The 21,996-nt window shown below is 41.5% G+C and overlaps 1 protein-coding gene across 3 annotated transcripts in view; it reads left to right on the top strand.

The window, feature by feature from the left end:
- Positions 1–13,739: 13,739 nt before the first annotated feature.
- The window catches only part of LOC125461867 (disintegrin and metalloproteinase domain-containing protein 12), a 354,472-nt gene continuing 346,215 nt past the window's right edge, over positions 13,740–21,996 (top strand). The window contains exon 1 of one of the 3 annotated variants that reach the window (XM_059653083.1): positions 13,740–14,269. In XM_059653083.1, the coding sequence (XP_059509066.1) occupies positions 14,107–14,269 (163 nt within the window). In that variant the 5' untranslated portion in view covers positions 13,740–14,106. The remainder of the gene's footprint in view (positions 14,270–21,996) is intronic. The other 2 variants (XM_059653082.1, XM_059653084.1) reach the window with 2 other exon arrangements.

Genomic DNA, 21,996 nt, shown 5'->3' with positions numbered 1-21,996 from the left:
AGAAAACAGAAGGTAAGACTGCATGGACAGATAAAGGTGGAGTGAGTGAGAGTGCAGCAAAAGGAAGGGATGGGAGGATACATTACTTTATTGGATCACTGAATGACATGATTTAGTGAGGGAAACATGGGGTTAGTTGGAAGAGAAATGCAGTTTGGAAAGGTGACAGGGTCAGGATGCAGCTGAAACGAGGCAGCGGGAGGAAGTATGTGTGGATGAGACAGGAAATGGGCTGCTTATATTTACATTTTAAAGATGGAAAGAAAAGTTGAAGTCACAAATAGAAAAAAAAACACCAAATAAGCACAAAGAAGATAAAGATAGCCACATGCTAAAGAGAAAAGAGATAATGTACAGTATGAAGACAGACCTTTCAGAGAGTGCTTACATTGTCTGACTTATTGGGTAGGATTTAATGATCCTCTTTGAAGCAGTTTGGGAGAATGGACCAATAAGGGGTTGTAGATAGAGACAATCAACTTCCTGACTAACCCCAGATCAAGTCAGAGGTGAAAAAAGCTGAGGTTAGTTTTCCCACACTTAGTCAAGTGAGGCTGTTATCCTTGCAGTTACCACTTGGGTTGGGGACATCTGATCAGGCATCCTGTACATTACAGAGGGTGTCTCAAGCAGCAAGGATCTCATTAAAAGGGGCCTTTATTAAACTTTACACTATATACATAAGTGAATTGGAGAAAGCATTCCTTGAACCACTGCACCCTCTGGGGCCTTACGATATGCGACAATTTCTGTACACATAGCTTCTTGAGCCTCCATCACAGGCTGCCTGTTGCAGGAACCAGCAGTGGTCAGTGGTCCTGCCGGGATGATGAGTAGTCAGCCAACGACTGGCCAGTAGCTCTCAGAAGCTGTCTCTTCAGACTCAAAAACCCAAGATCCCTGACAGCAAGGTAGTTAAATGCATGATTACCATTTAATCCTGTCAGTGTTCCCAAAAATGGCTGCAGTGCTGTTGTAACTAGCTCTAAAGGACAATATCATTGGCACAGCTGTTGAAGCCAGTCCCTCATATGCAATGTTATGAAGGAATGATTACTACTATTGAATTAATTATTAAACCAGAGTTGGTGGGATTAATAGACGAGCATCTGATTAGCAGATGATATACACACACAGACATTTCCTTATGCAAATCGCTGGTGCCTTCTGGCCCATGCCCACTGAAACTTTGATTTTCACAAACTCATGCTAAGGTTACCAATGTCCACTCCTCCCATCCAATCCTGGCTAAGTTTCCCTCAGCACCACAAATAAGGAGGTTTATCTGGGAGTTTTGAAAAATTCCTTTCTGTAGGAGTAAAGATCCCAGTTCTGTGCGTATCCTGCTGGTGAAGCCACAATACTCCCTTTTGGAGGCTGATATATTGTATCATAAATTCAGAGTACTGCTGTCCACAGATATGCTACATTCCTATCCAAAATTCCAGATATTGGGAATTCTGTACTTAGCTGCATTTGCTTTGGTAATGGAAAGGAAGCTTTCTTCCCCCCTTACAAGGCACTCAGAAATGATTAAAGACCCAATTGTTCTGGATCTCCACCACTTTCTGAGGAATTCTAACAGTCTTCTGTTGGAATTCTCAGGGCTTTGATCTCTATTGAACCTTGCCTCAGATAAAATTTTTTAGATCGTGCTTTTATGATGTTTTCACTGTAAAAAAAGTGCAATGCCTTTCCTGCTTCTAAGACTTTCCATGACTAGTCCTAACTCCTTAGCCAATTGTTCATCATTGATAGCACAGAAAGGCATTGGAAATCATTAACAGCAACTTTGGACCCATTTTGTACATAACCAACCTCACTGTCAATGGTTCACCAACCCTTTGTGATTGTAAGTGCAGATATAGTCAGAGTGTTCCGGCCTTCTCATTAAGTCCTTTGCCTCAAATTTTAAAAGACAGATGAAAAAGTTTCTATTAGATAGATTTCAGACCTAATCAAAAGACTTCTGTATAAGTAGGTTGAATGATTTTCTTGTAAGGATTAATATCTTTCATTAAATTAAGTTACTGATCTTATTTCTAATAAGTTTCTCCTTTTAAACAAAAGTGTAAATGACTTTAATCATACCCTTTCTTCTTTTGTAGCTTTTGTTTGATTGGTCACTTTCATAAACTCATAATAGTTTCCTTGTGAGTTTGTGTAGTTAAGTTTGATAGATCCCCTGTATAATCAGTGATGATTTAGTGCAGCTTTATGAATATGGTATCCAGCCAACTAAATGCAAATATAGATGCGTTAATCATAGAATCATACAGTACAGATAAGACTCTTCAGCCCATCGAGTCTGTACCAAAGTAGATAACTACCTGCATTAGTCACACTTTCCTGCACCAAGCCATAGCCTTGAATGTTATGACACTTTTAAAATGCTCCGCCAAGTGCTTTGTAAAGGTTGTGAGGTTACTTGCTCTGACTACTTTCCAAGGCAGTGCATTCCAGGGCCCACCACTCTCTGTGTGAAAACAATCTTTACTCAAATCCCCACTTAACCTCCCGCCTTTCACGTTAAAAGCTTGTCCGCTTTTCTTTCAACCTTCTACTAAGGAGAATGCGTGCTTTCTCTCCATCTTGTCTATGCCCCTCATAATCGTATATATGTCTATTAGGTTCCCCTCAACCTTCTCTGCTCCAAAGAAAACACCTTGAGCTTATCCAGCCTGGCTTCATAGCTGAAATTTTCCATCCCAGGCAATATCCTGATAAATCTCCTTTGCACCCCTTCCAGTGCAATCACATCCTTCCTATAGCTGGTTACCAGAATGCTACACAGTACTCCAGCTGTGGCCTAACCAAACTCCCTACAGCTCCAACATGACCTCCTTGCTCTTATAATCTATGTTTTGATTGATGAAGGCAAGTATCACATAAGCCTTCTTAACAACCCTATTTACTTGTTCGGTGCCTCCGAGATCTGTCGACAAGCACATCAAGATCCCTGCTCCTGTGAGCTTCCTCGTGTCCTCCCATCTACATAATCTACACAACTCTTTGAGTTACAAAACTTTGATATTGAAATATTGAAATAAAGTGTATATACATACATGCCACTTTCCCTTTCTAAGTTGATCAACAAAGTTAAAACTTTTTCTTATTTATGAACTTTTATACAGAATACATTTAAATTACCTTGACAACTTCCAGTAATGATTTTTCTCTACAGATTATTTTACAGGCTTCCCACTAATGCAAAACAATGCAATACCAGCTAAGCTTACAAATAGCACATCCAGGAGAAGCTGTGAATGGAAATTCCTGTTAGCAATTATCAAAAAATGTGTATGTTAAAGGTACAGCTGCAAGCTTAAACCTATGGCTTTAATTTTGTGAGTCTCTCATCTGAAATTGATGTTTCTCGGAAAATCTGTACTGAGGCTCATTTAAGCACAGACCTTGGATAGAAAACATTGCAACAATTTATTAGTCTTGCAGAAATTACTATTGTACAGGCAACTAAGAATTTTCTTATAAATTTAGATATCCATTAGATGCTTGTTATTTTACAAATCCTACTTACAGCTTTAAATTCTCAATTACAAGAAAAAAATGGCAGCTGGCAGTAATTGAAAAAAATATACTGGGAGATTGTATCAGTTTGTCTTTTTAATAAGTGTTGCAGACAGTCCATTTTTGACTTTATGGGCTATAACTTAGATAAAGCCCTTTGGGGGCACAGGGATTATGAAACGCAATTGCCTCACCAAATAAAAGTTATGCAGACTTCACACATACCGTAATGCCTATTCATCTATCTGATTATAGCACTCATTCATTCAGCAGGGGCTCAGGTTCACGTGAGGCTAGCAACAAGTAAAGTTAGACTGCATCTCTAAAATTCGGCCAGTACTACTTAACAGGAATACGCATTCTGGCTGAAAGTGATGTTGGATAAACCTGTACAAGTATCTCTCAGAGGGATGAAAAGAAAATAATGGAGCAGCAAGGCAGATGCAGGGCTGCCAGATTCTTTGAAGTAGTGCAAGGGGCCTCAGTACGGGGAGGATAGAGTTCATAAGACATAGAAGCAGAATTAGGCCATTTGGCCCATCAAGTCTGCTCTGCCATTTGATCATGGCCCATATGTTTCTCAATCCCATTCTCCTGTCTTCACTCTGTAACCCTTGATCCCCTTCTCAATCAAGAACCTCTCTGTCTTAAATATACACAATGACTTGGCCTGCACAGCAGAATTAGGCCATTTGGCCCATCAAGTCTGCTCTGCCATTTGATCATGGCCCATATGTTTCTCAATCTCATTCTCCTGTCTTCACTCTGTAACCCTTGATCCCCTTATCAACCAAGAACCTCTCTGTCTTAAATATACTCAAAGACTTGGCCTGTGCAGCAAAAAGTTCCACAAAAAGCATAGCAGAACTTCAAGGAGTTCTCTTGAAGAGAACTCTGGCTGAGGAAATTCTTCCTTATTTCAGTTCTAAAGGGTCATCCCATCACCCTGAGGCTGTGTCCACAGGTCCAAGTCTGTCCTATTAATGGAAACATCTTCTCCGGCCTTCTCTATCCAGGCCACTCAACACTCTGTAGATTTTAATGAGATAATGCTCCCTTATCAATCTAAACACCATCAAGTACAGACCCAGCATCCTCAACTGCTCCTCATATTCCTTCATCCTGAGACCATTCTTGTGAAAATCTTCTGGACCCCCTCCAACGCCAGCACACTCTTTCTTAGATATGGGGCCCAAAACTGCTCACAACATTCCAAATACAGCCTGACTAGAGCCTTAAACAGCTTCAATAATACATCTTTGCTTCTGTGTTCTAGCCCTCTCGAAATGAATGCTAACATTGCTTTTGCTTTCCTCACTGCCAATTGAGCCTGCACGTTAATCCTGAATCAGGACTCACAAGTACTTTCGTGCTTCAGATTTCTGAAATTTTCCCCATTTAGAACGTAGTCTACACCTCTGTTCTTCCTACCAAACTGCATAATCTTGCACTTTCCCACATTGTATTCTATCTGCCACTTCTTTGCCCACTCTCCAAACCTGTCCAAGTCCTTCTGCAGTCTCCTTGTTTCCACAACATGTCCTGCCTTTTCACCTATCTTTGTGTCATCTGCAAATTTAGTAACAATGCCCTCAGTTCCTTCATCTAGACTACTAATATATAACAGGAATAGATGCAGTCCAACATGTAGCCATGTGGAACTCCACTAGTCACTGGCTGCATCTTGAAAAAAAATTTCTGTATCCCTACTCTCTGCCTTGTGCCAGTCAGCCAATCCTCTATCCATGCCACTACCTTGTTCCTAATACCATGGACCCTTATTTAGCAGCTTCCTGTGCAGCACCTTTTCTGGAAAACCAAAAGGATCACATTTGTCTAACTTGCTTGTTACTTTTTCAATTCTAAGAGATTTGTCAGGCAAAATGTCCCCTTGACAAAGTCGTGCTGACTCAACCTTATTTTACCATTCACTCCCAAGTATTCCACAATATCATCCATAATCATCAATTCTAAAATCTTATCAACAACTGAGGTCAGGCTATCTGGCCTATAGTTTATTATCTTCTGCATCCTCCCTTAGACATTTTCCAGTCCTTTGGAACCCTCCCTAACTCCAATGATTCGTGAAGGTATTTCATAAATGCCTTGACAATGTCCTGAGCAGTCTCCTTTGGAACTCTGAGATGTAGACCATATGGTCCGAGTGATTTATTCACCTTATCCTAAGTGATGGCCACTATACTCACCTCTGCCCCCAACTTCCTTGAAGTTCTGTTATGCTGCTGATGTCTTCCACTGTGAAAACTGATGCAAAGTCCCAATTCAGTTTTTCTGCCATTTCTTTATTCCCTATTACTATTTCTCCAGCCTTATTTTCCAGGTGTCCAAAGTCCATTTTTGCCTCTCTCTTGCCTTTTAGAGAATCTAAAAAAACTTACAATTGTCTTTTATATTACTAAGTAGTTTACCATCATAATTCATCTCCTCTCACCTTATTGCCTTTTTAATTGTCTTCTGTTTTTTAAAGCCTTCCGAACAATTAGTTTCCCATTAATCTTCAACACATTGTATGTCTTTTCTTTTGCTTTTTTCTGTCCCTGACTTCCCTTGTCAACCATGGTTGCCTCCCCTTGAATACAAGGCCCCTATGGCTGCTGAGATGCTGCGATGGATGGTGAACTGGGAAATATTGGTGATGCCACCAGGTTTAGACTGCATAATTCCTGAGGGATAGAAATTGAGAATGACTTTGATCTTAACGTCCACTCAAAATCCCATCCTGCCTTATTCTGTGGCTGATGGCCTGATTCTAGGAGACACAGTTCTGTACCCACTTTCTTGATGCCATCTCAGTCATTGCTTCTAACTTGGATCAACCAAATACTATAAACCAGATAGGATAAAGATATCGAATGTCATGAATGGAGATGAAGGGGATCCAAACAAAGAAAGAGAAAATATATATGCCAGGCTGTGAGTAAATTAGCTGAGGGATATGTTGAATGACAAGACAAGACAATGTCGTTGAGAGACTGTTGCCTACGTTACAGAAGAAGGTGGACACTTCTATAATAGAAGAGGATTTTGGTGATTGACATAGGTTTTATCATACATTTTGAGATGGAATGTTGTAAGCTGTCAGCCATTCTTAATACATTCTTCTTACAGCTGCGAGATCTTGTGAATTAATCTTGAGCACAATAATTGTAATATTGTGAGGGTGCACGGCTTTCATTGTGTCGACTGGACTCTAATGTGTGCAACATGAGCTTAGTTGGCTAGTCACCAACATCTAAGCTGGTGGCAGTTTTAGGAAGAAACCAAATTAAGATTGTTCGCTTTAAACATTTGACTGAAGACAGTGAAAACCCTCTACTTGTCTTTTGGACTCACATGCTGGGTTTTACCATTGTTGAAGATGGGAAGTGTTCAAGGAATTTCCTCTTGCATTGTTTGACTGCCTTTTTGCCACCATCTCCTCAAGGATGTACAGGGGCACTGAACTTTATGTTGATTTATTGTTACCCAGATGCAGAGTGATTTCTATGTCTTTTTTGTGTTTCATCTTCTATCTATAGTTGGTGTTTTAAATTGGCAGTCCAGATACCTGGCGTTGTGAATTCATGGGTTTCGTACATTTACATTGCTACTTTCTTGTTGATGTAAATTTGCTTCAGACACACATCAATGAGATCATGACAGAGTTATTCATGACAGAAAAATAGGTCTCATTTTCAAATCCAAACTCACAAAAGATAAATGACCCAAGAATCCTTTCACAGTAGACTTCATACTGGTTGGGTGGAAGTCACTTGCTGGCGTAACCACAGAGGAACATGAGACTCAGGAACAGGATTGTGGCTTTTGGCCCTACAAGTCTGCTTCCCCATTCTATCAGATCATGACTTTCACCTCATAATAACATTGCACCCCCTTGCTTTCCAAGAATTTGCCTCTGCATTAAAAATATTCAAACTTTCTGCTTCCATTGCTTTCATGGGAAGAGAGTTCCAAGGACTCATGGTCACTGTGAGAAAAACAAATTAATCTCACCTCTGCTTTAAATGTGCACCACTTTAAAAAGTGACCCCTAGTTCATAAGAGGAAACATCGTCTTCACATTTACCCCATCAAGAACACTTATGTATTTCATTCAAGTCATCTCTTGGTCTTCTGAACACCAGCAAATACAGCCTTAGCTTAGCCTGCCAAACCTTTTCTCATTAGACAACCAGCCCATTCCAAGTACTAGTTTAGTAAAATATTTGTTCTCACCAGTGCCTTGTATAACTGAAGCAAAAACACCCTATTTTTGTATTCAATTCCCCTCACAATATATGATAAATTCTATTACCTTTCCTCATTACTTACAGACAAACCTTTTGCGATTCCTCTACTAGGACACACTAATCCCTGTACGTCTTTGAGCTCTGCAATCTCTCACCATTTAAATAATATGCTTGCTTTTCATTTATCCTATCAAAATGGACAATTTCATATTTTTCTACATTATTCTACCAATGGCAGATTTTTGTCACTCGCTCAACCTACCCAAAACATTTTGTATCTTCCTATGTTGTCGACAGAGCTTACTTTCCCATGTATCTTATGAAATCCACCCCGTTTTTGTCATCAGAAAATTTGGCAAACATACTTTCTGTCCTTGCATCCAGGCTATTTATTGTAAACAGTTGAGGTCCCAACACTGCTTATTATGTCCTGTCAGTATGAAAGATACTTATTTATGTTAATTCAGTATTTCTTGTGAACCATCCAGTCTTCTATCCATGGTAATGTGTCACTCCATATAGAATTTTTTAAAAAATCCCCAATAACCTTTGACATAGTACTTTATCAAATACCTTTTGGAAGTGCTATTACATCCACCATTTCCCTTCAAGAATCTCCAACAGATCAGTTAAACACGATTTCCCTCCACAAACTCATGTTGATTCTGCCTTGAACTAATCTATGTGTCCTGCTGTAATTTAGTTAATGACAGCTTTTATTATGTTCCATATGACAGATGTTAAATTAACTAGTCTGTAGTTTCCTCTTTTCTGTTTCACTCCCTTTTAGAAAATAATACTTATATTTGCTATCTCCCAATGAAATGGGACATTCCCTGAATCAAGGGAGTTTCGGAAACTAAAACCGATGCATCAATTATTGCACTAGCCACTTCTTTTAAGATCTTAAGATGAAGTCCATCAGGATTGAGGCATTTGTCAACCCACAGCTCCAATAATTTACTCAGTATGACTTCTGTGGTGTTTGTAATTTTCCTGAGGCCCTCCCCTTCCATCTCCTGATTTAAAGCAGCTTCTGGGATATTGTGTAGAGCTGGATGAACACAGCAGGCCTTCTGGGTCTAGGCCCAAAATGTCGGCCTTCCTGTTCCTCTGATGTTGCTTGGCCTGCTGTGTTCATCCGGCTCTACACCTTGTTATCTCAGATTCTCCAGCATCTATAGTTCCTACCATCTCTGGGATATAGCATTGTCTATGACAGGGACTGATGCAAAATATCTATTCTATTCAACTGTCATCTCTTTGCGTTCCATTATCAATTCTCTAGGCTCACTTCCATAAGCCTGCTCTCTTATAAATATTTATAGAAATTAACGTTTTCATATTTCTTGCTAGCTTTCTCAGATATTCTTATTTCTGCACCTCACCCAACGCATTATTTTTTAGGCCTGTCTTTGCTGTTTTTCATTCTGTCCAATCTGCTGATGTTCCAATTGTCTTTGCACATTTATATGTCTTCCATTTTGATACGATCTTTAACCCTTTCAATAAACCAGACATGGTGGGTACATTCCTTAGAATTCTTATTACTCATTGGAATTAATCTATTCTGTGCTCACTGAAATATCCCCTTAAATGCCTGCTATGGCTTCTCTATTTACCTATCCTTTAACCTAATTTGCCAATTCACCATAACCATCTCGGCTTTCTTGACTTTCCAATTGTCCTTATTTAAGTTTCTAAAAAAGCAGTCTTGGAGCCACTTCTCTCTCCCTCAAACTTCAATCAGATTATGGTCGCTACTACATGCTTGCCTTCACTATGAGCTAATTAAATAATGCTGCTTGTTGCACAATACTAGGTTTAGTGCAGCCTACTCTCTGGCGAGCTCTAGAATATGCTGTGCCAAAAGACTATTCTGAAACATTTTATGAATTCTTCATCCATACTACCTTTGCCCATTTGACTTTTCCAGTCAATGTGTAGGTTAAAATGTCCCATGATTATCCTCACGTCTTTCTGACATGCTCTTTCTATTTCTTCCTTTACACTCCACTTTACTGTGTGTTTACTGTTAGGGGCTTGATTCCACATCCTGGTTTCCTTAATTTAAGTCATTCCACTCTATTTTAGTAATACAATAATTAACTAATCAAGTCACGCTAGGCATTTTCCTAACTCCCTGTCCTTCTAAATGTCCTATATTCTTCAATATTCAGGTATCAATCCATGTCAGCCTGCAGCCATTGCTCTGTAATCGGTACCAGATCACACTTACTTATTCTACTTCTGCTCTCAGTTCATCTATTTTGTTTCAAATGCATTCAGTTACAGAGGTTTCAGTTATATCCTTTTTTTTGTAACTCTAGTCATATGTTGATTTTCTGTTAGATTTGTCCCGTCTATTCTTTCCTGTCACAGTCTGTTTATCCCGTGTTAAAACCTTTCTCTTTGTCCTGTATTACACATTTCAATTTATTACATCTTCTCAGATTTGATCCCTAGCCCTCTCTACTTAGTTTGAAAGTCTGTATAATTCCCTCATTATCCAGCTTGCAAGAACATCAGCCCCAGCATGGCTTGTGGAGACCGTCCCAATGGTGTGGATCCCACTTTCCCCAGAACTGGTACCAGCGCCCCATTAACTAGAAACTATTTCACTCCAATCAACTTTTAAGCCACACATTATTCTCCCTTATCTAAGTTTCTCTGTGCCAAATTACACATGGCTCAGGTAATAATCTAAATATTATTACCTTTGAGGTTCTTAAATTGGTGTCTAGCACCCAGTTCCTTGTACTAACTATGCAGAACTACTTCCTGTGCTCTGCTGAAGTCATTTGTACCTAGATGGACCATGATAACTGGGTTCTTGCCCACCCATCAAAAATTCATCTCTACTCCTGAGGTATGGAGCCCCGAACTCTGGAAATAGGCAGGCAACACAACCATTTGAACTCTCACCCTTTGCTGCAGAGAATGCTGTCAATCTCTCAACTATAATGTCCCGTACTACTATTATGTTCCTTTCTGCTCCCCCATTTGAATGGCTTCTCTACCACAATGTCTTGAACAGTTGGCCTCACTCACATCAAATAAGCTCAATGGACCTCAAACCCATTGGACAACTGCAGTGTAGAGGGTCCTGTCTCCAGCCGTCTATGTTCCCCCACCTGCCTCATTTGTTGTCTCAATCTCCTGTCCATGAGCACTGACCTAATCAGAAGATCCTGTCCTAAGAGTTGTGGCTGCTTCCTGGTACAAAATATGCAGACAACTCTCCTAGTCTCTGAGGCACTGCAGTGTCTGCAGTTCACCCTGCAGCACATAAGCTCTGAGCCCGTGGCTTACCACAAGACATGTTTATCTTGGATCACACTGGCATCCTGGAATTCTGACATGTTTCAGCTGTGATCCATCACTGTCCTGCCATCAAGAATGTGCTTTGAGTAAATACCTTCTTATCTGCAATTATAATTTGAATAATGGTACCACCAGTTGCTGTACTATTTTAAACCTGAGGAATAGGCTAAACTTTAGGCAGTTACCAAAGAGTGATCAAATAATTAGATTTCCCTCCTGTAGCACAGTAAGAACTAATTCCTTGAGGCTGAAAATTTTAGGAAAAGCAAATACAAAGGAATATCTTCTCCCCTTCCTCTGCTAACTCCTTTAGTCCCTAACTCCCAGTACTCGGTAACAAGTTGCAGTCAAGTGCTAAGTTGCTTGTTTAATTAAATAAGCCCGACTGATCTTTCCACAGGTTCTGAAGAAGGGCCACTGGACCCGCAATGTTAAATCTGCTTTCTCTCCATAGATGCTGCCAGACCTGCCGAGTTTTCACAGCATTTTCTGTTTTTGTTTCCAACTGCTCTTTCACTGGAAACCTTGTTAAAACCAAGCTTAAGGCTAGGAACTTTATAACTTAATATTTAACTGAAATCTATGGTTTCACTACAAACAAAATAGATTGTAGAAAAAGATTTAGACTTTTACCTACCATCTGTGAGGATTTAGTCTCTTTCATCTGGAAGATGCTGACTGCCTGTCATAACATCTATTTCCCACCTGCTTCTCTCTGATCATGGTACCACATTACAAAGGAACAGAAACCAGCTCATACTAATGAATGGCATACCTATAATGTATGAAGAGAGGGAAGAACATTAGGATGATAATGACTGTGTGGTGATGTTGAGTGACAGCAACCAGCAACAACAAAACAAGTTGTCAAACAAGTTCAACAGAGAACAACAGGTACCTCTCTAGGAGAATACATGATCACCAGATCAGCATGACTTGTCTGACCTCCAAAACATTACACTGAAGAATGAAATGTTATTCTCGAAAGCTCTTTCTTACTTGCTTGTATAATTAGTGAATTGGCAACATGTCATGCTTTTGTTTTTGGAGGAATAAAGGTTGTTGTGTTATGTCTCGCCTGTGGAATTCATTCCCACGTAGTGCAGTGGAGGCCGGGACGTTAAATGCCTTCAAGGCAGAGATCGATAAATTCTTGATCACACAAGGAATCAAGGGCTACGGGGAGAGTGCAGGGAAGTGGAGTTGATATGCCCATCAGCCATGATTTAAATGGTGGAGTGGACTCGATGGGCCAAATGGCCTTACTTCCACTCCTATGTCTTATGGTCTTATGGTCTCATGGTCAGATTCTTTTAGGAGACTTGCTTTCGATGTCCTCACTGCACCATGGCATGTGACTTGAAGATGTCAAGGTCTCAGAACTACATCTTACTTTGGAGTACTTGAAGTATGACATAATATTAAAACCATCCTCTGTTTTGATAACTTAATTTTAGTCCAGATACTCATGGGCCTATTAATTTAATGTATATAATAATTAGCTGTACTGGATATGTTTTGGATTATTTGATGCTACAATATCCAGGCCCAGTTTATTTTGTTATGGCAGAATACAGGCATTGGCACATCAGGTAAAATACTTTGTTGGAGCAACATCACATCATAGGCAAGATGGGAAACTGCGACAACTCCATATAAACCGGTACAACATAATGCAATTGTAACCATTCTGAGATTGGCAGTGAAATAGTAACAATTATTAATTTGATATCACCACCACATCTTCCAGAACGATTCCAAAACATACAGGGAATTAATTCATTTGAAATTGTGTAGACAAAAGCGGCAGCAATTTTGCATAAACGCCATTGACCGGATAATTTGATTTTTGGCGATCCTGTTTAATGCAGTGTGGATCAAGCCGGGGAAACTTCATTCCAATGGTGCCATGGAATTAAGTAGTTTTCACGAGTATCCTTGTATTATAGTGTTAACTTGACGGTTGTAGTTGTAAAATGCTGCGCATAAACATGTTAGTTTCATCTCCATATTATAGACCTACTGCCACTATATCACACAGATTTTCTGGGACAGGAGTTGTTTCAGTAAAAGGAGAATGTTGTTTATTTTATTCAAAGTGTCGTTGAGAGTCTGACTGCAAACAGGCTGGAAACGTTTCTGCCCGATGCGACCTTGTTTTGGAGGAGTTCTGGTGGGCACACATATAGTTTGTGTCACTGGTATTTCTGTCTCAAGCTTATCTCTCGACTTTTCAGTGAAGTTTGTGGTGGAATGCAATAAGAACACCCCTCCCCCTCCACACTTCGAAAAAAGCGAACAAAAACCCAGCTGAGTTTCGACTGTTAAAGATACGCACACTGCCTACCGCCTCAACGGTTTCTGCTTCGTTTGTCTGTACTACTGTGTGCGCTTTGTGATCTAGTTATGAAACATTGTTTCACACTGCTATCATCCCGGCGCCAGTGAGCATTTTGAGCTTGTTAAATAGAACACTTTACTCCCAATCCCTCGGAGTTTTTGCTGTGCCTGAAGTTTCAGAAATCCAACATCAAATTTGGAAAGACATTGGTCACTGTATAGACCAAATTGCTATTCACCCTTCAGGCTTTACGGGAGAAACAAGTATCTCTCTTTCTGCCCAGAGAACCGTTCAAGTGGACGTTTTGTTTTGATTACGTCAGCAGCATTGGTCCATTCATATTTTCAAACTGAACATTGAACTGGCCGGGCTTTAGGACCACGCGGAAACCTGTGTTAAGTGGTCGGGCGAACAGCTTTCCTGGGAGGAAAGAAGCTGCTAAGGTGGCATTTTTCGAGCGGGGTTTCCCGTTTGGGTCTGGAGCACATGAATTGGGCATCTGAGCCGTGTCCCGTTGCTTTAGGAACACATGTCTTTACAGCCTTTGTCCCAAGTGAACTTTGTGACAGTAACCGTGATCCAGCCTCGTCTGGGAGGGCTGAATGAGGAGAGTGACCCTCTGCCGGAAATCTCCCACGTCCTGATCTCGGCTCACTCTATATTATGGTGCTGATCTCCCTCTTCCAGTCACATGAAACGATCGCAAAGTTATCTCACAGTCTACACAAGATGACAAGAAGACTTGGACGCAATGGTTTGGCAGCAAGGCTGCAAATACTTTATGTTCTGATCAACGTAACCGATGCCTTCGTAGCGTTGAACGATGGTGAGATTTTTTTAAACAAACAATCTATACTTGTAATAGGATCCCAGAAGAATTCTAACTTGTGTTTTGCTTTTCCGGGTATTTTATGTGCAATGCAACCCTCTTGCTACCGCGCTGTGCCCACTGCTGCTAATTCACGTTACTTGCAGCCATCCAGTGGCGGTTACAGCATCTGGCTCCTATTTGAATTAATCCAAATACATTGGGAACAAACTTCTCTCCTGTGCACTACATCATCTAGACAGTTTACTTGGTACCTTGGGAGATGTGGATTCAGTCAAGGTGCTTCGTGCCCTGGGAACTCTGAACTAGACTGGCTTCCTGCCTCTTGGTTAATTTCCAACATCAGATTGTTGACTGTTAAGGTTTTGATTGCCAGATTTAATAATTAGTTTGTTCCCCAGTCTAGTCTACATCGTTTACAGCGCAAAACAGTTTTAGTCTGTTATGCTCAGTGCGCTGTTTGGAAAATCTAATGACCATTTATAGGTGCTAAACGTTGGAAGTATCTTCAAATCAGATATTCTCCTTGTAACGTTTGTCCGGTTAACTCGTACCACATAACAGGACTTAAGCATTTTACTTGTAAAGTGACAGGAGACTGAACAGAGTGTCTTTGATTGCACTTTTGAATGGAATCAGCTTTTAAACGCAATGTACTATGTATTTAAGTAACGTTCTGATTTAGAAGTATGAAGCAAAGACACTTAGCACTTTACTGTTGATATCCTATTTTAAATGCCAACATTACGTCACCTCTCACCCATCTCTTCCTTACCAGTGTGACCAGTACTGATTCATACTTACATGTACTAGCAACAATAGCCTGCCTCCAGACATCAGTGCCAAATGTCAGTTTTCACCCCAGACTTCTGGCTTAATGCTCCAAGGGAAGGGCAACATCCTTTTCTTATTTGTTACAGTTAGAGAAATACGTACTGATAATCTCCCAGTGAAAATGTTTGGACTTAAAACAACTTACAGTATTCGGTGAAGTTACTGTGGGATACATGTCTCAGCTCAACTAGTTACAAAACAGGAGTCACTCGATATGTTCCTTTTTCATGACTGTAAAGTGTTCAGGTCTTCTATTTGTTGAAATACACTTCATCTTTTATGAAAAGCTAAGACAAAGCATTTCTTCCACAGGCTGAATAGACTATTAAATATTCCCTGTTTATTTCTTCAGTTGGGCAAATTACCTCAGAATTTATTAAATAGCTTGGCACCAAAGGCTAATTGCTTCTCCAGGTCAAGGAGTTGCAGTAATCAGCTGGTTATTTTCTCTGCAGTGACAATGAATGCTCTTAGGATTTAGGATTCCCTCTACCTGTTTGTCTGAATAAAATTGTTCAAATAGTTCCCCTCTTTAAAGCAGAAGTCTGGACTATGGTAATCTGCATGATTCTGAATTGTTTGAATGTATCCATTTGAAGAAGATTAGGGACCAATTAGGTGCCATAAGGATTTATTCAATGTCTCACAGAAGGAAATCACAGACGATGAAATATTTAATCATAGACTATTGTCCAGTTTCTTTGGAAATGATATTGCTGGTTCTGTAGGCAGTAATGGGAATGGATGAATTGTTTTGTTTATGAAATCCAATTTTTTAAATTTCATTATCAGTGAGATTAATGCTCAGAGAGGGAATACCACTTTTATATGTGGCCATGAAACCCCAGTGTTCCATACCACAGAATATGACAGATTTATTCCCTGACTCAGCAAGCAATGAACTTTCAATCCCTGCTTGGTTAGTATGGGCGATGCTGATATCAGGGCAAATATTCATCTGCAAAAGAATATGAAAAATTCATAAGGAAACTCACTGGAAGCTCTGTGAAACACTTCAAATTGGTCACACAATGACATGACAGAAGCCCATGAGCTGCTGCACTTTCTAACTCATAACTAATATGCTTTGCAACTTTACAGGGAAGGAAAACAATCACTCTCTGAAATTTTTCAGCATCACAGTTTGTGTTCTTGTTGTCACCACATTTGCAAAGAGCTACTATTAACATGAGAGATAATGGGAATTGCAGATGCTGGAAAATCCAAGATAACAAAGTGTGAAGCTGGATGAACACAGCAGGCCAAGCAGCATCTCAGGAGCACAAAAACTGATATTTCGGGCCTAGACCCTTCATCAGAGAGGAATAAACAGGGAGAGAGGGGGAGGTGGACCGAAGATGGAGAGAAAAGAAGATAGGTGGAGAGGAGAGTATAGGTGGGGAGGTAGGGAGGGGAAAGGTCAGTTCAAGGCGGCGGGATGAGGTTAGTAGGTTGGAAATGGAGGTGCGGTTTGATGCTGGCTGTCCAGTACCCTACTGAAAGAGTGCTACACTGTTAGTGGTGTCTTCCTTTGGATGAGTTACTATACTCAGGTTTTGCCTTCCTCTTGGCTGGATGTAAAAGATTGCATGACGCTATTTCAAGGAGGAGCAGGAGAGTTATTTTTCTGGTGTTCAGGCCAATATTTAAATATAACTGACAAACAGATCAGAAAATTTTGAAGTACTCAGCAGGTCTGGCAGCATTGCAAAACATAAACTGTTTTTTTTCTGTACAGATTCTGCCAACTTCCTGAGTATTACTCATTTTTAAATTTTATTTTTGTTCTCCTGCCTTTGCAGTATTTTGCATTTGGAAGAAACAGTTAATGAAGTCATAAGCGTAATTCTAAGGTGGGACCTCACTATGTGTGTTTCAAACATTGCAATCATAACTACAGTTTGAAAATACTTAATGAGCTGTGCAACATTTTAGAAAGCTTTGATGTTCGAAAAAAACTATGTAAATGCAAGACTTTCTTATTTTTTTAGTTTCAAAAATATACTTTATTCATAAAAATAATCTATTAGTGCATGCAGAGGTTCAAAATCACATCTTCACACACCTTGCGGGAAAAAAAACAAAACATTGGAATTTTGACATTCCTCTGAGCTTCTCTACAGTTGCAAAAATCAAAGGCATTTCCTATTAAGCAGGTAATGATTTACGTTCATTCTGAGACACAAAGAGGACCTGACAACTTGATGGACTCTTGTTATATTTGGCAGAAAGCCTGTAGATGGTGGTCTTCCCCCACTGCGCTTTTGTGGCAGCTGCCCCAAGCTTTAGTGCATCCCTCAGCATATAGTCACATGGAATGTGACAGTCTGCAACACTCATTTGAGTCAATTCTGTATCCTGGAAGACCAGCAAGTTTTGGGCAGACCGAAGGGCGTCTTTCACCAAGTCAAGGCCCTCCACGTGCAGTCAATGTTTGTCTCAATGTGCATCATGAAGAACGGCCCTTAGACACAGAGGGCGTTAGTCATGTGTCTCAACTGCTCCGTACAAACCTCAACAAAAACCAATGCATTTCTCTCCTGACTTTCTTAGTGAAGGCACATTCCAGAAGGAGTTGAATGATAGTTTCTTCAGTAGTGCAGCTGCTTCGAGGGCAGTGTGCAGTGTCACACAGACTGGCATTCGTAGAGTTGTACAGCACAGAAACAGACCCTTCAGTCCAACCAGTCCATGCCGAATTTAATCCCAAACTAAACTAGTCCCACCTGGCTGCTCCTGGCCTGTATCTCTCCAAAACCTTCCTATTCATATATCCTTCCAAATGTCTTTTAAATTCTGTAATTGTACCCGCATCTACCACACACAAACCATCCTCTGTGTAAAACATTTGCCCCTTATGTCTTTTTTAAATGTCTGTCCGCTTTCCTTAAAAATTTCCCCGCGATTGATTAATTGATTGATTTTGAGAGATTGATTGATTTATTGTCATGTGTGCGGAAACACAGTGAAAAGGTTTTGTTTACAAGCAGTACAGACAGATCATAGTAAGTAAGGATGTACAGATCAAATTGACTTAGACAGAGGCACACAGGTAACATTGCACAGGGCATGCACTTGGCGGAATCAGCGTTAGCAAGATCAGCATTATTTGAGGCTAGAGAGTCTATTCATCACTATCATAAAGGCTGGGCAGAAGCTGTTCCTGAAGCTGCTCATGCATGTGTTCAGGCTTCTATATCTTCTGCCTGACAGAAGAGGTTGTAGGAGATCATTACTGGGGTTCAATGCGTCTTTGATGATGTTGGCAGCCTTTCCATGGCAGTGAGCCGGATAAATGGAGACTATGGATGGAATCACAATGATGCCACCTGAAGGTTGCAGGAACAGCAACTCATATGCCGCCTGGGAACCCTGCAGCCATATGGTATCAATGTGGACTTCACCAGTTTCAAAATCTCCCCTTCCCCTACTGCATCCCTAAACCAGCCCAGTGCATCCCCTCCCCCCACTGCACCACACAACCAGCCCAGCTCTTCCCCCCCACCCACTGCATCCCAAAACCAGTCCAACCTGTCTCTGCCTCCCTAACCGGTTCTTCCTCTCACCCATCCCTTCCTCCCACCCCAAGCCGCACCCCCAGCTACCTACTAACCTCATCCCACCTCCTTGACCTGTCCGTCTTCCCTGGACTGACCTATCCCCTCCCTACCTCCCCACCTACACCCTCTCCACCTATCTTCTTTACTCTCCATCTTCGGTCCGCCTCCCCCTCTCTCCCTATTTATTCCAGTTCCCTCCCCCCATCCTCCTCTCTGATGAAGGGTCTAGGCCCGAAACGTCAGCTTTTGCGCTCCTGAGATGCTGCTTGGCCTGCTGTGTTCATCCAGCCTCACATTTTATTACTATGGATGGAAGGTTGGCTTCTGTGATGGTCTGGGCTGTACATACCACCTTCTGTAGTTTTTTTACAGTCCTGGGCAGAGCAGTTGCCATACCAAGCCATTTTGCACCTGGATAGTATGCTTTCACTGGTGCATCTGTAGAAGTTGGTCTGGGACCTTATGGACATGCCAAATTTTCTGAGCCAGCTGAGGAAGAAGAAGTGTTGTTGTGCCTTCTTGATTGTTGTATCTATGTGGGAAGTCCAGGACACATTGTCAGTTATCATCACTCTGAGGAACTTGATGTTCTTCACCCTCTCAACCTCATTTCCATTGATGTAGATGGGGGCATGTTTTCTTCCTTTCCTTCTGTAGTTAATAATCAATTCTTTAGTTTTGCTGACATTGAGAGACAGATTGTTTTCATTGCACCACGTCACCAAGCTCTCCATCTCCCTTCTGCAGTTTGGCTCGTTGTTGTCCTTGAAATTTCCCATCTTAGAGAAAAGACAACTACCATCGACTCTATCCATACTTCTCATTATTCTATAAACTTTTATCAGGTCACTTGTCAACCTTCAATGCTCCAAAATATCCCAGCTTATCCAGTCTTTCCGAGAACTCAAACCTTCCATACCTGGCAACATCCTAGTAAATCTCTTCTAAACCCACGTCAAATCACCCTTCCTATAACTGGGCAACCAGAATACCAGAAGACACAGTATACCAGAAGAGGCTTCACCAATGTCCTGCACAACCTCAGCATAATGCCCAACTCCTATACTCAAGGACAGAGCAATGAAGGCAAGTGGGCCAAATGCCTTTTTAAGCATTCTGTCTAAATGTGATGCAAACTTTAAAGAGTTATGCACCAGCGCCCCAAGTCCCTTTATTTTACAACACTATCCAAGGCCCTACCTCTAATTCATGAAGTATCGATGGGCAGTGCACTTCTCACCACCAACCAGGCTATGTCTTGGTACTTGTTAGAAAGTTCTGTCAATGAGGCATTCTACCAAATGACTGTGACATTTTGCTCAGGATCATCACCCATCTTCCGAACCAACCCCCATCTACAACCGGATCCATCCTCTCATTTGACCACAGGATCTCAAGGACAGAATGTGCTGATGACTGCCTGATGGACTCATCAAAGGTGTTTTTCTTTGAACATATTTCCATGATATGGAACAGTCCAACTACTTAGAGCATTCTGCAGCACCAAGACCAGAAGACCAGACCCATCCTAACACTGGGGACAGATTGAATCTCAATATGTAGTGACACTTAATGTTTGCTTACCGAGGGTATATGCACATCTTGATGCAGCCACACACAAAGGTGGTCATCCGGATGAAGGCGGCGTTGGATACGTCCTTCCCCGACGTTATCCAAAACTTTGTATATTGTGTACCCTACGGACACAGTCTATTTTTGACTTCCAGATGAAGTGGAAGATGGCTCTGGTCTCAGATGCTCATGAGCCTACGCACTGACACCGGATCCGAGCAGAAAATGGGGTCGTCATCCATATACAGAGAGGCCTTGACCAGAAGGTCTCCACTGCCTAGAATAGCCACCCCTCTCTGGGTCATTTTAGAGGTCCCATCCCTCATGTAGGTGTGTTACATCCTATCAAAGGTCCAGGTTGATGAGGCAGGCATCCATCTCCCTGTCCTGGACAGGTGATCGTATCCCTGAGTACCACAAGGCCCTAAGAGATCTTCTTATTCGGTAAGGCACAGGTTTGGTCATAGTGAGTCGCCGACCCAGAGCAGACCTGATACGGTTGGCACAATTTTGTAATCCACATTCAGCAGTGAAATTGGTCACCAATTTCTGATTTCCTGCCTTCCGCAGGTCCTAGCCAACCAAGTCCCACAGAGTGGAATACAGTGTGGCTGGTAACCTGTCACTTCTGGAAGTTTTAGTCTTCTAAAAGGATTCAAGGACATTGGTCAGCTCATTGAGGGATAACAGCTGGTCCAGACTCTCCTCTATGCAGGTGCAATAGACAACAGGAATGACTGGAAGACCACACTGCCTATGGGCTTTGTGTCATACTGTTTAGCATAAAAGGATTTGCTGACCCTCAAGGTGTCAGACTGAGATGACGTTACTGAGCTATCTTCTTCCTTTAGGCTGTTGATTACGGAGCTGTTCCTGTGCACCTTCTGGAAGAAGAAACACGAGCATGTCTCATCCTGCTCCATGGGGCGGACCCTGGACCAGAAGGTTATCTTGGAGACCTCAAAAGGCAAAGACTGAGGCTTACTGGTTCTTCACCATCTAGAGATCTTCCTTGACATTGACCCCTATCATTTGCAGCAGGAGGAGATTCTGCAGACTCTTCTGAAGTTTGGACAGTTTTCCTGATCTCTCTAGCCTTTTGAACACCTTTCAGGATGAAGAATCCCTTGATATTCCCTTTGACTGTTTCCCACCAGTTCACTGGAGACTGAAAGAGGGGTTTCGTGGTTCTCTAACCTGTGTCATCCCTTATGAGTTACTTAATGTGTTCTGAGGTCAAACGTTTCATATTCTGCTTCCACATTTGCTTGCTGACCTGCTGGTTTTCTATTGGTGACAGTTGGCCGGCAGGAGGTCGTGGTTAGAGTTTGTCATGGGCTGATGACACTGGAGACACAAACAGGAAATCTGTCCTTGAGTGGATAGACCTACCTGGCCATGACCAGGAGTAGCTACACTGTGCTTCATCTGCAGGGGTACTGAAGATGTTATGCAGCTTGGTGACTTTACCTGTTTCCATCAGGAATCTGGATGTGGCAGCCCAATTTCATGTCATGTTCCAAATTGGGTTGAACTTTTGTTATGCTCTGCACCTGGTTTCTCGGAGTTGTGCAGTGTTGGGTACCTCGTGGTTCCCGACATCAAGAAGTGAGATTTCACTAGGCCCCTCAAAAGGTCTAGCATTTCCATGTCAGGGGTGTTCATCTCCTCCCCGCTGTTGGTGCTTCGCTTCTATTCTGTTTATGGCCATCTTCTCACATGTTTCCATCGGAAGAAGAGTCACTGGTGTGTCCTTTG

Source organism: Stegostoma tigrinum, chromosome 20 (assembly GCF_030684315.1).
Source record: "Stegostoma tigrinum isolate sSteTig4 chromosome 20, sSteTig4.hap1, whole genome shotgun sequence".
In the NCBI taxonomy this organism is placed as follows: domain Eukaryota; kingdom Metazoa; phylum Chordata; class Chondrichthyes; order Orectolobiformes; family Stegostomatidae; genus Stegostoma; species Stegostoma tigrinum.
This window is presented reverse-complemented; position numbering and strand designations above follow the sequence as displayed.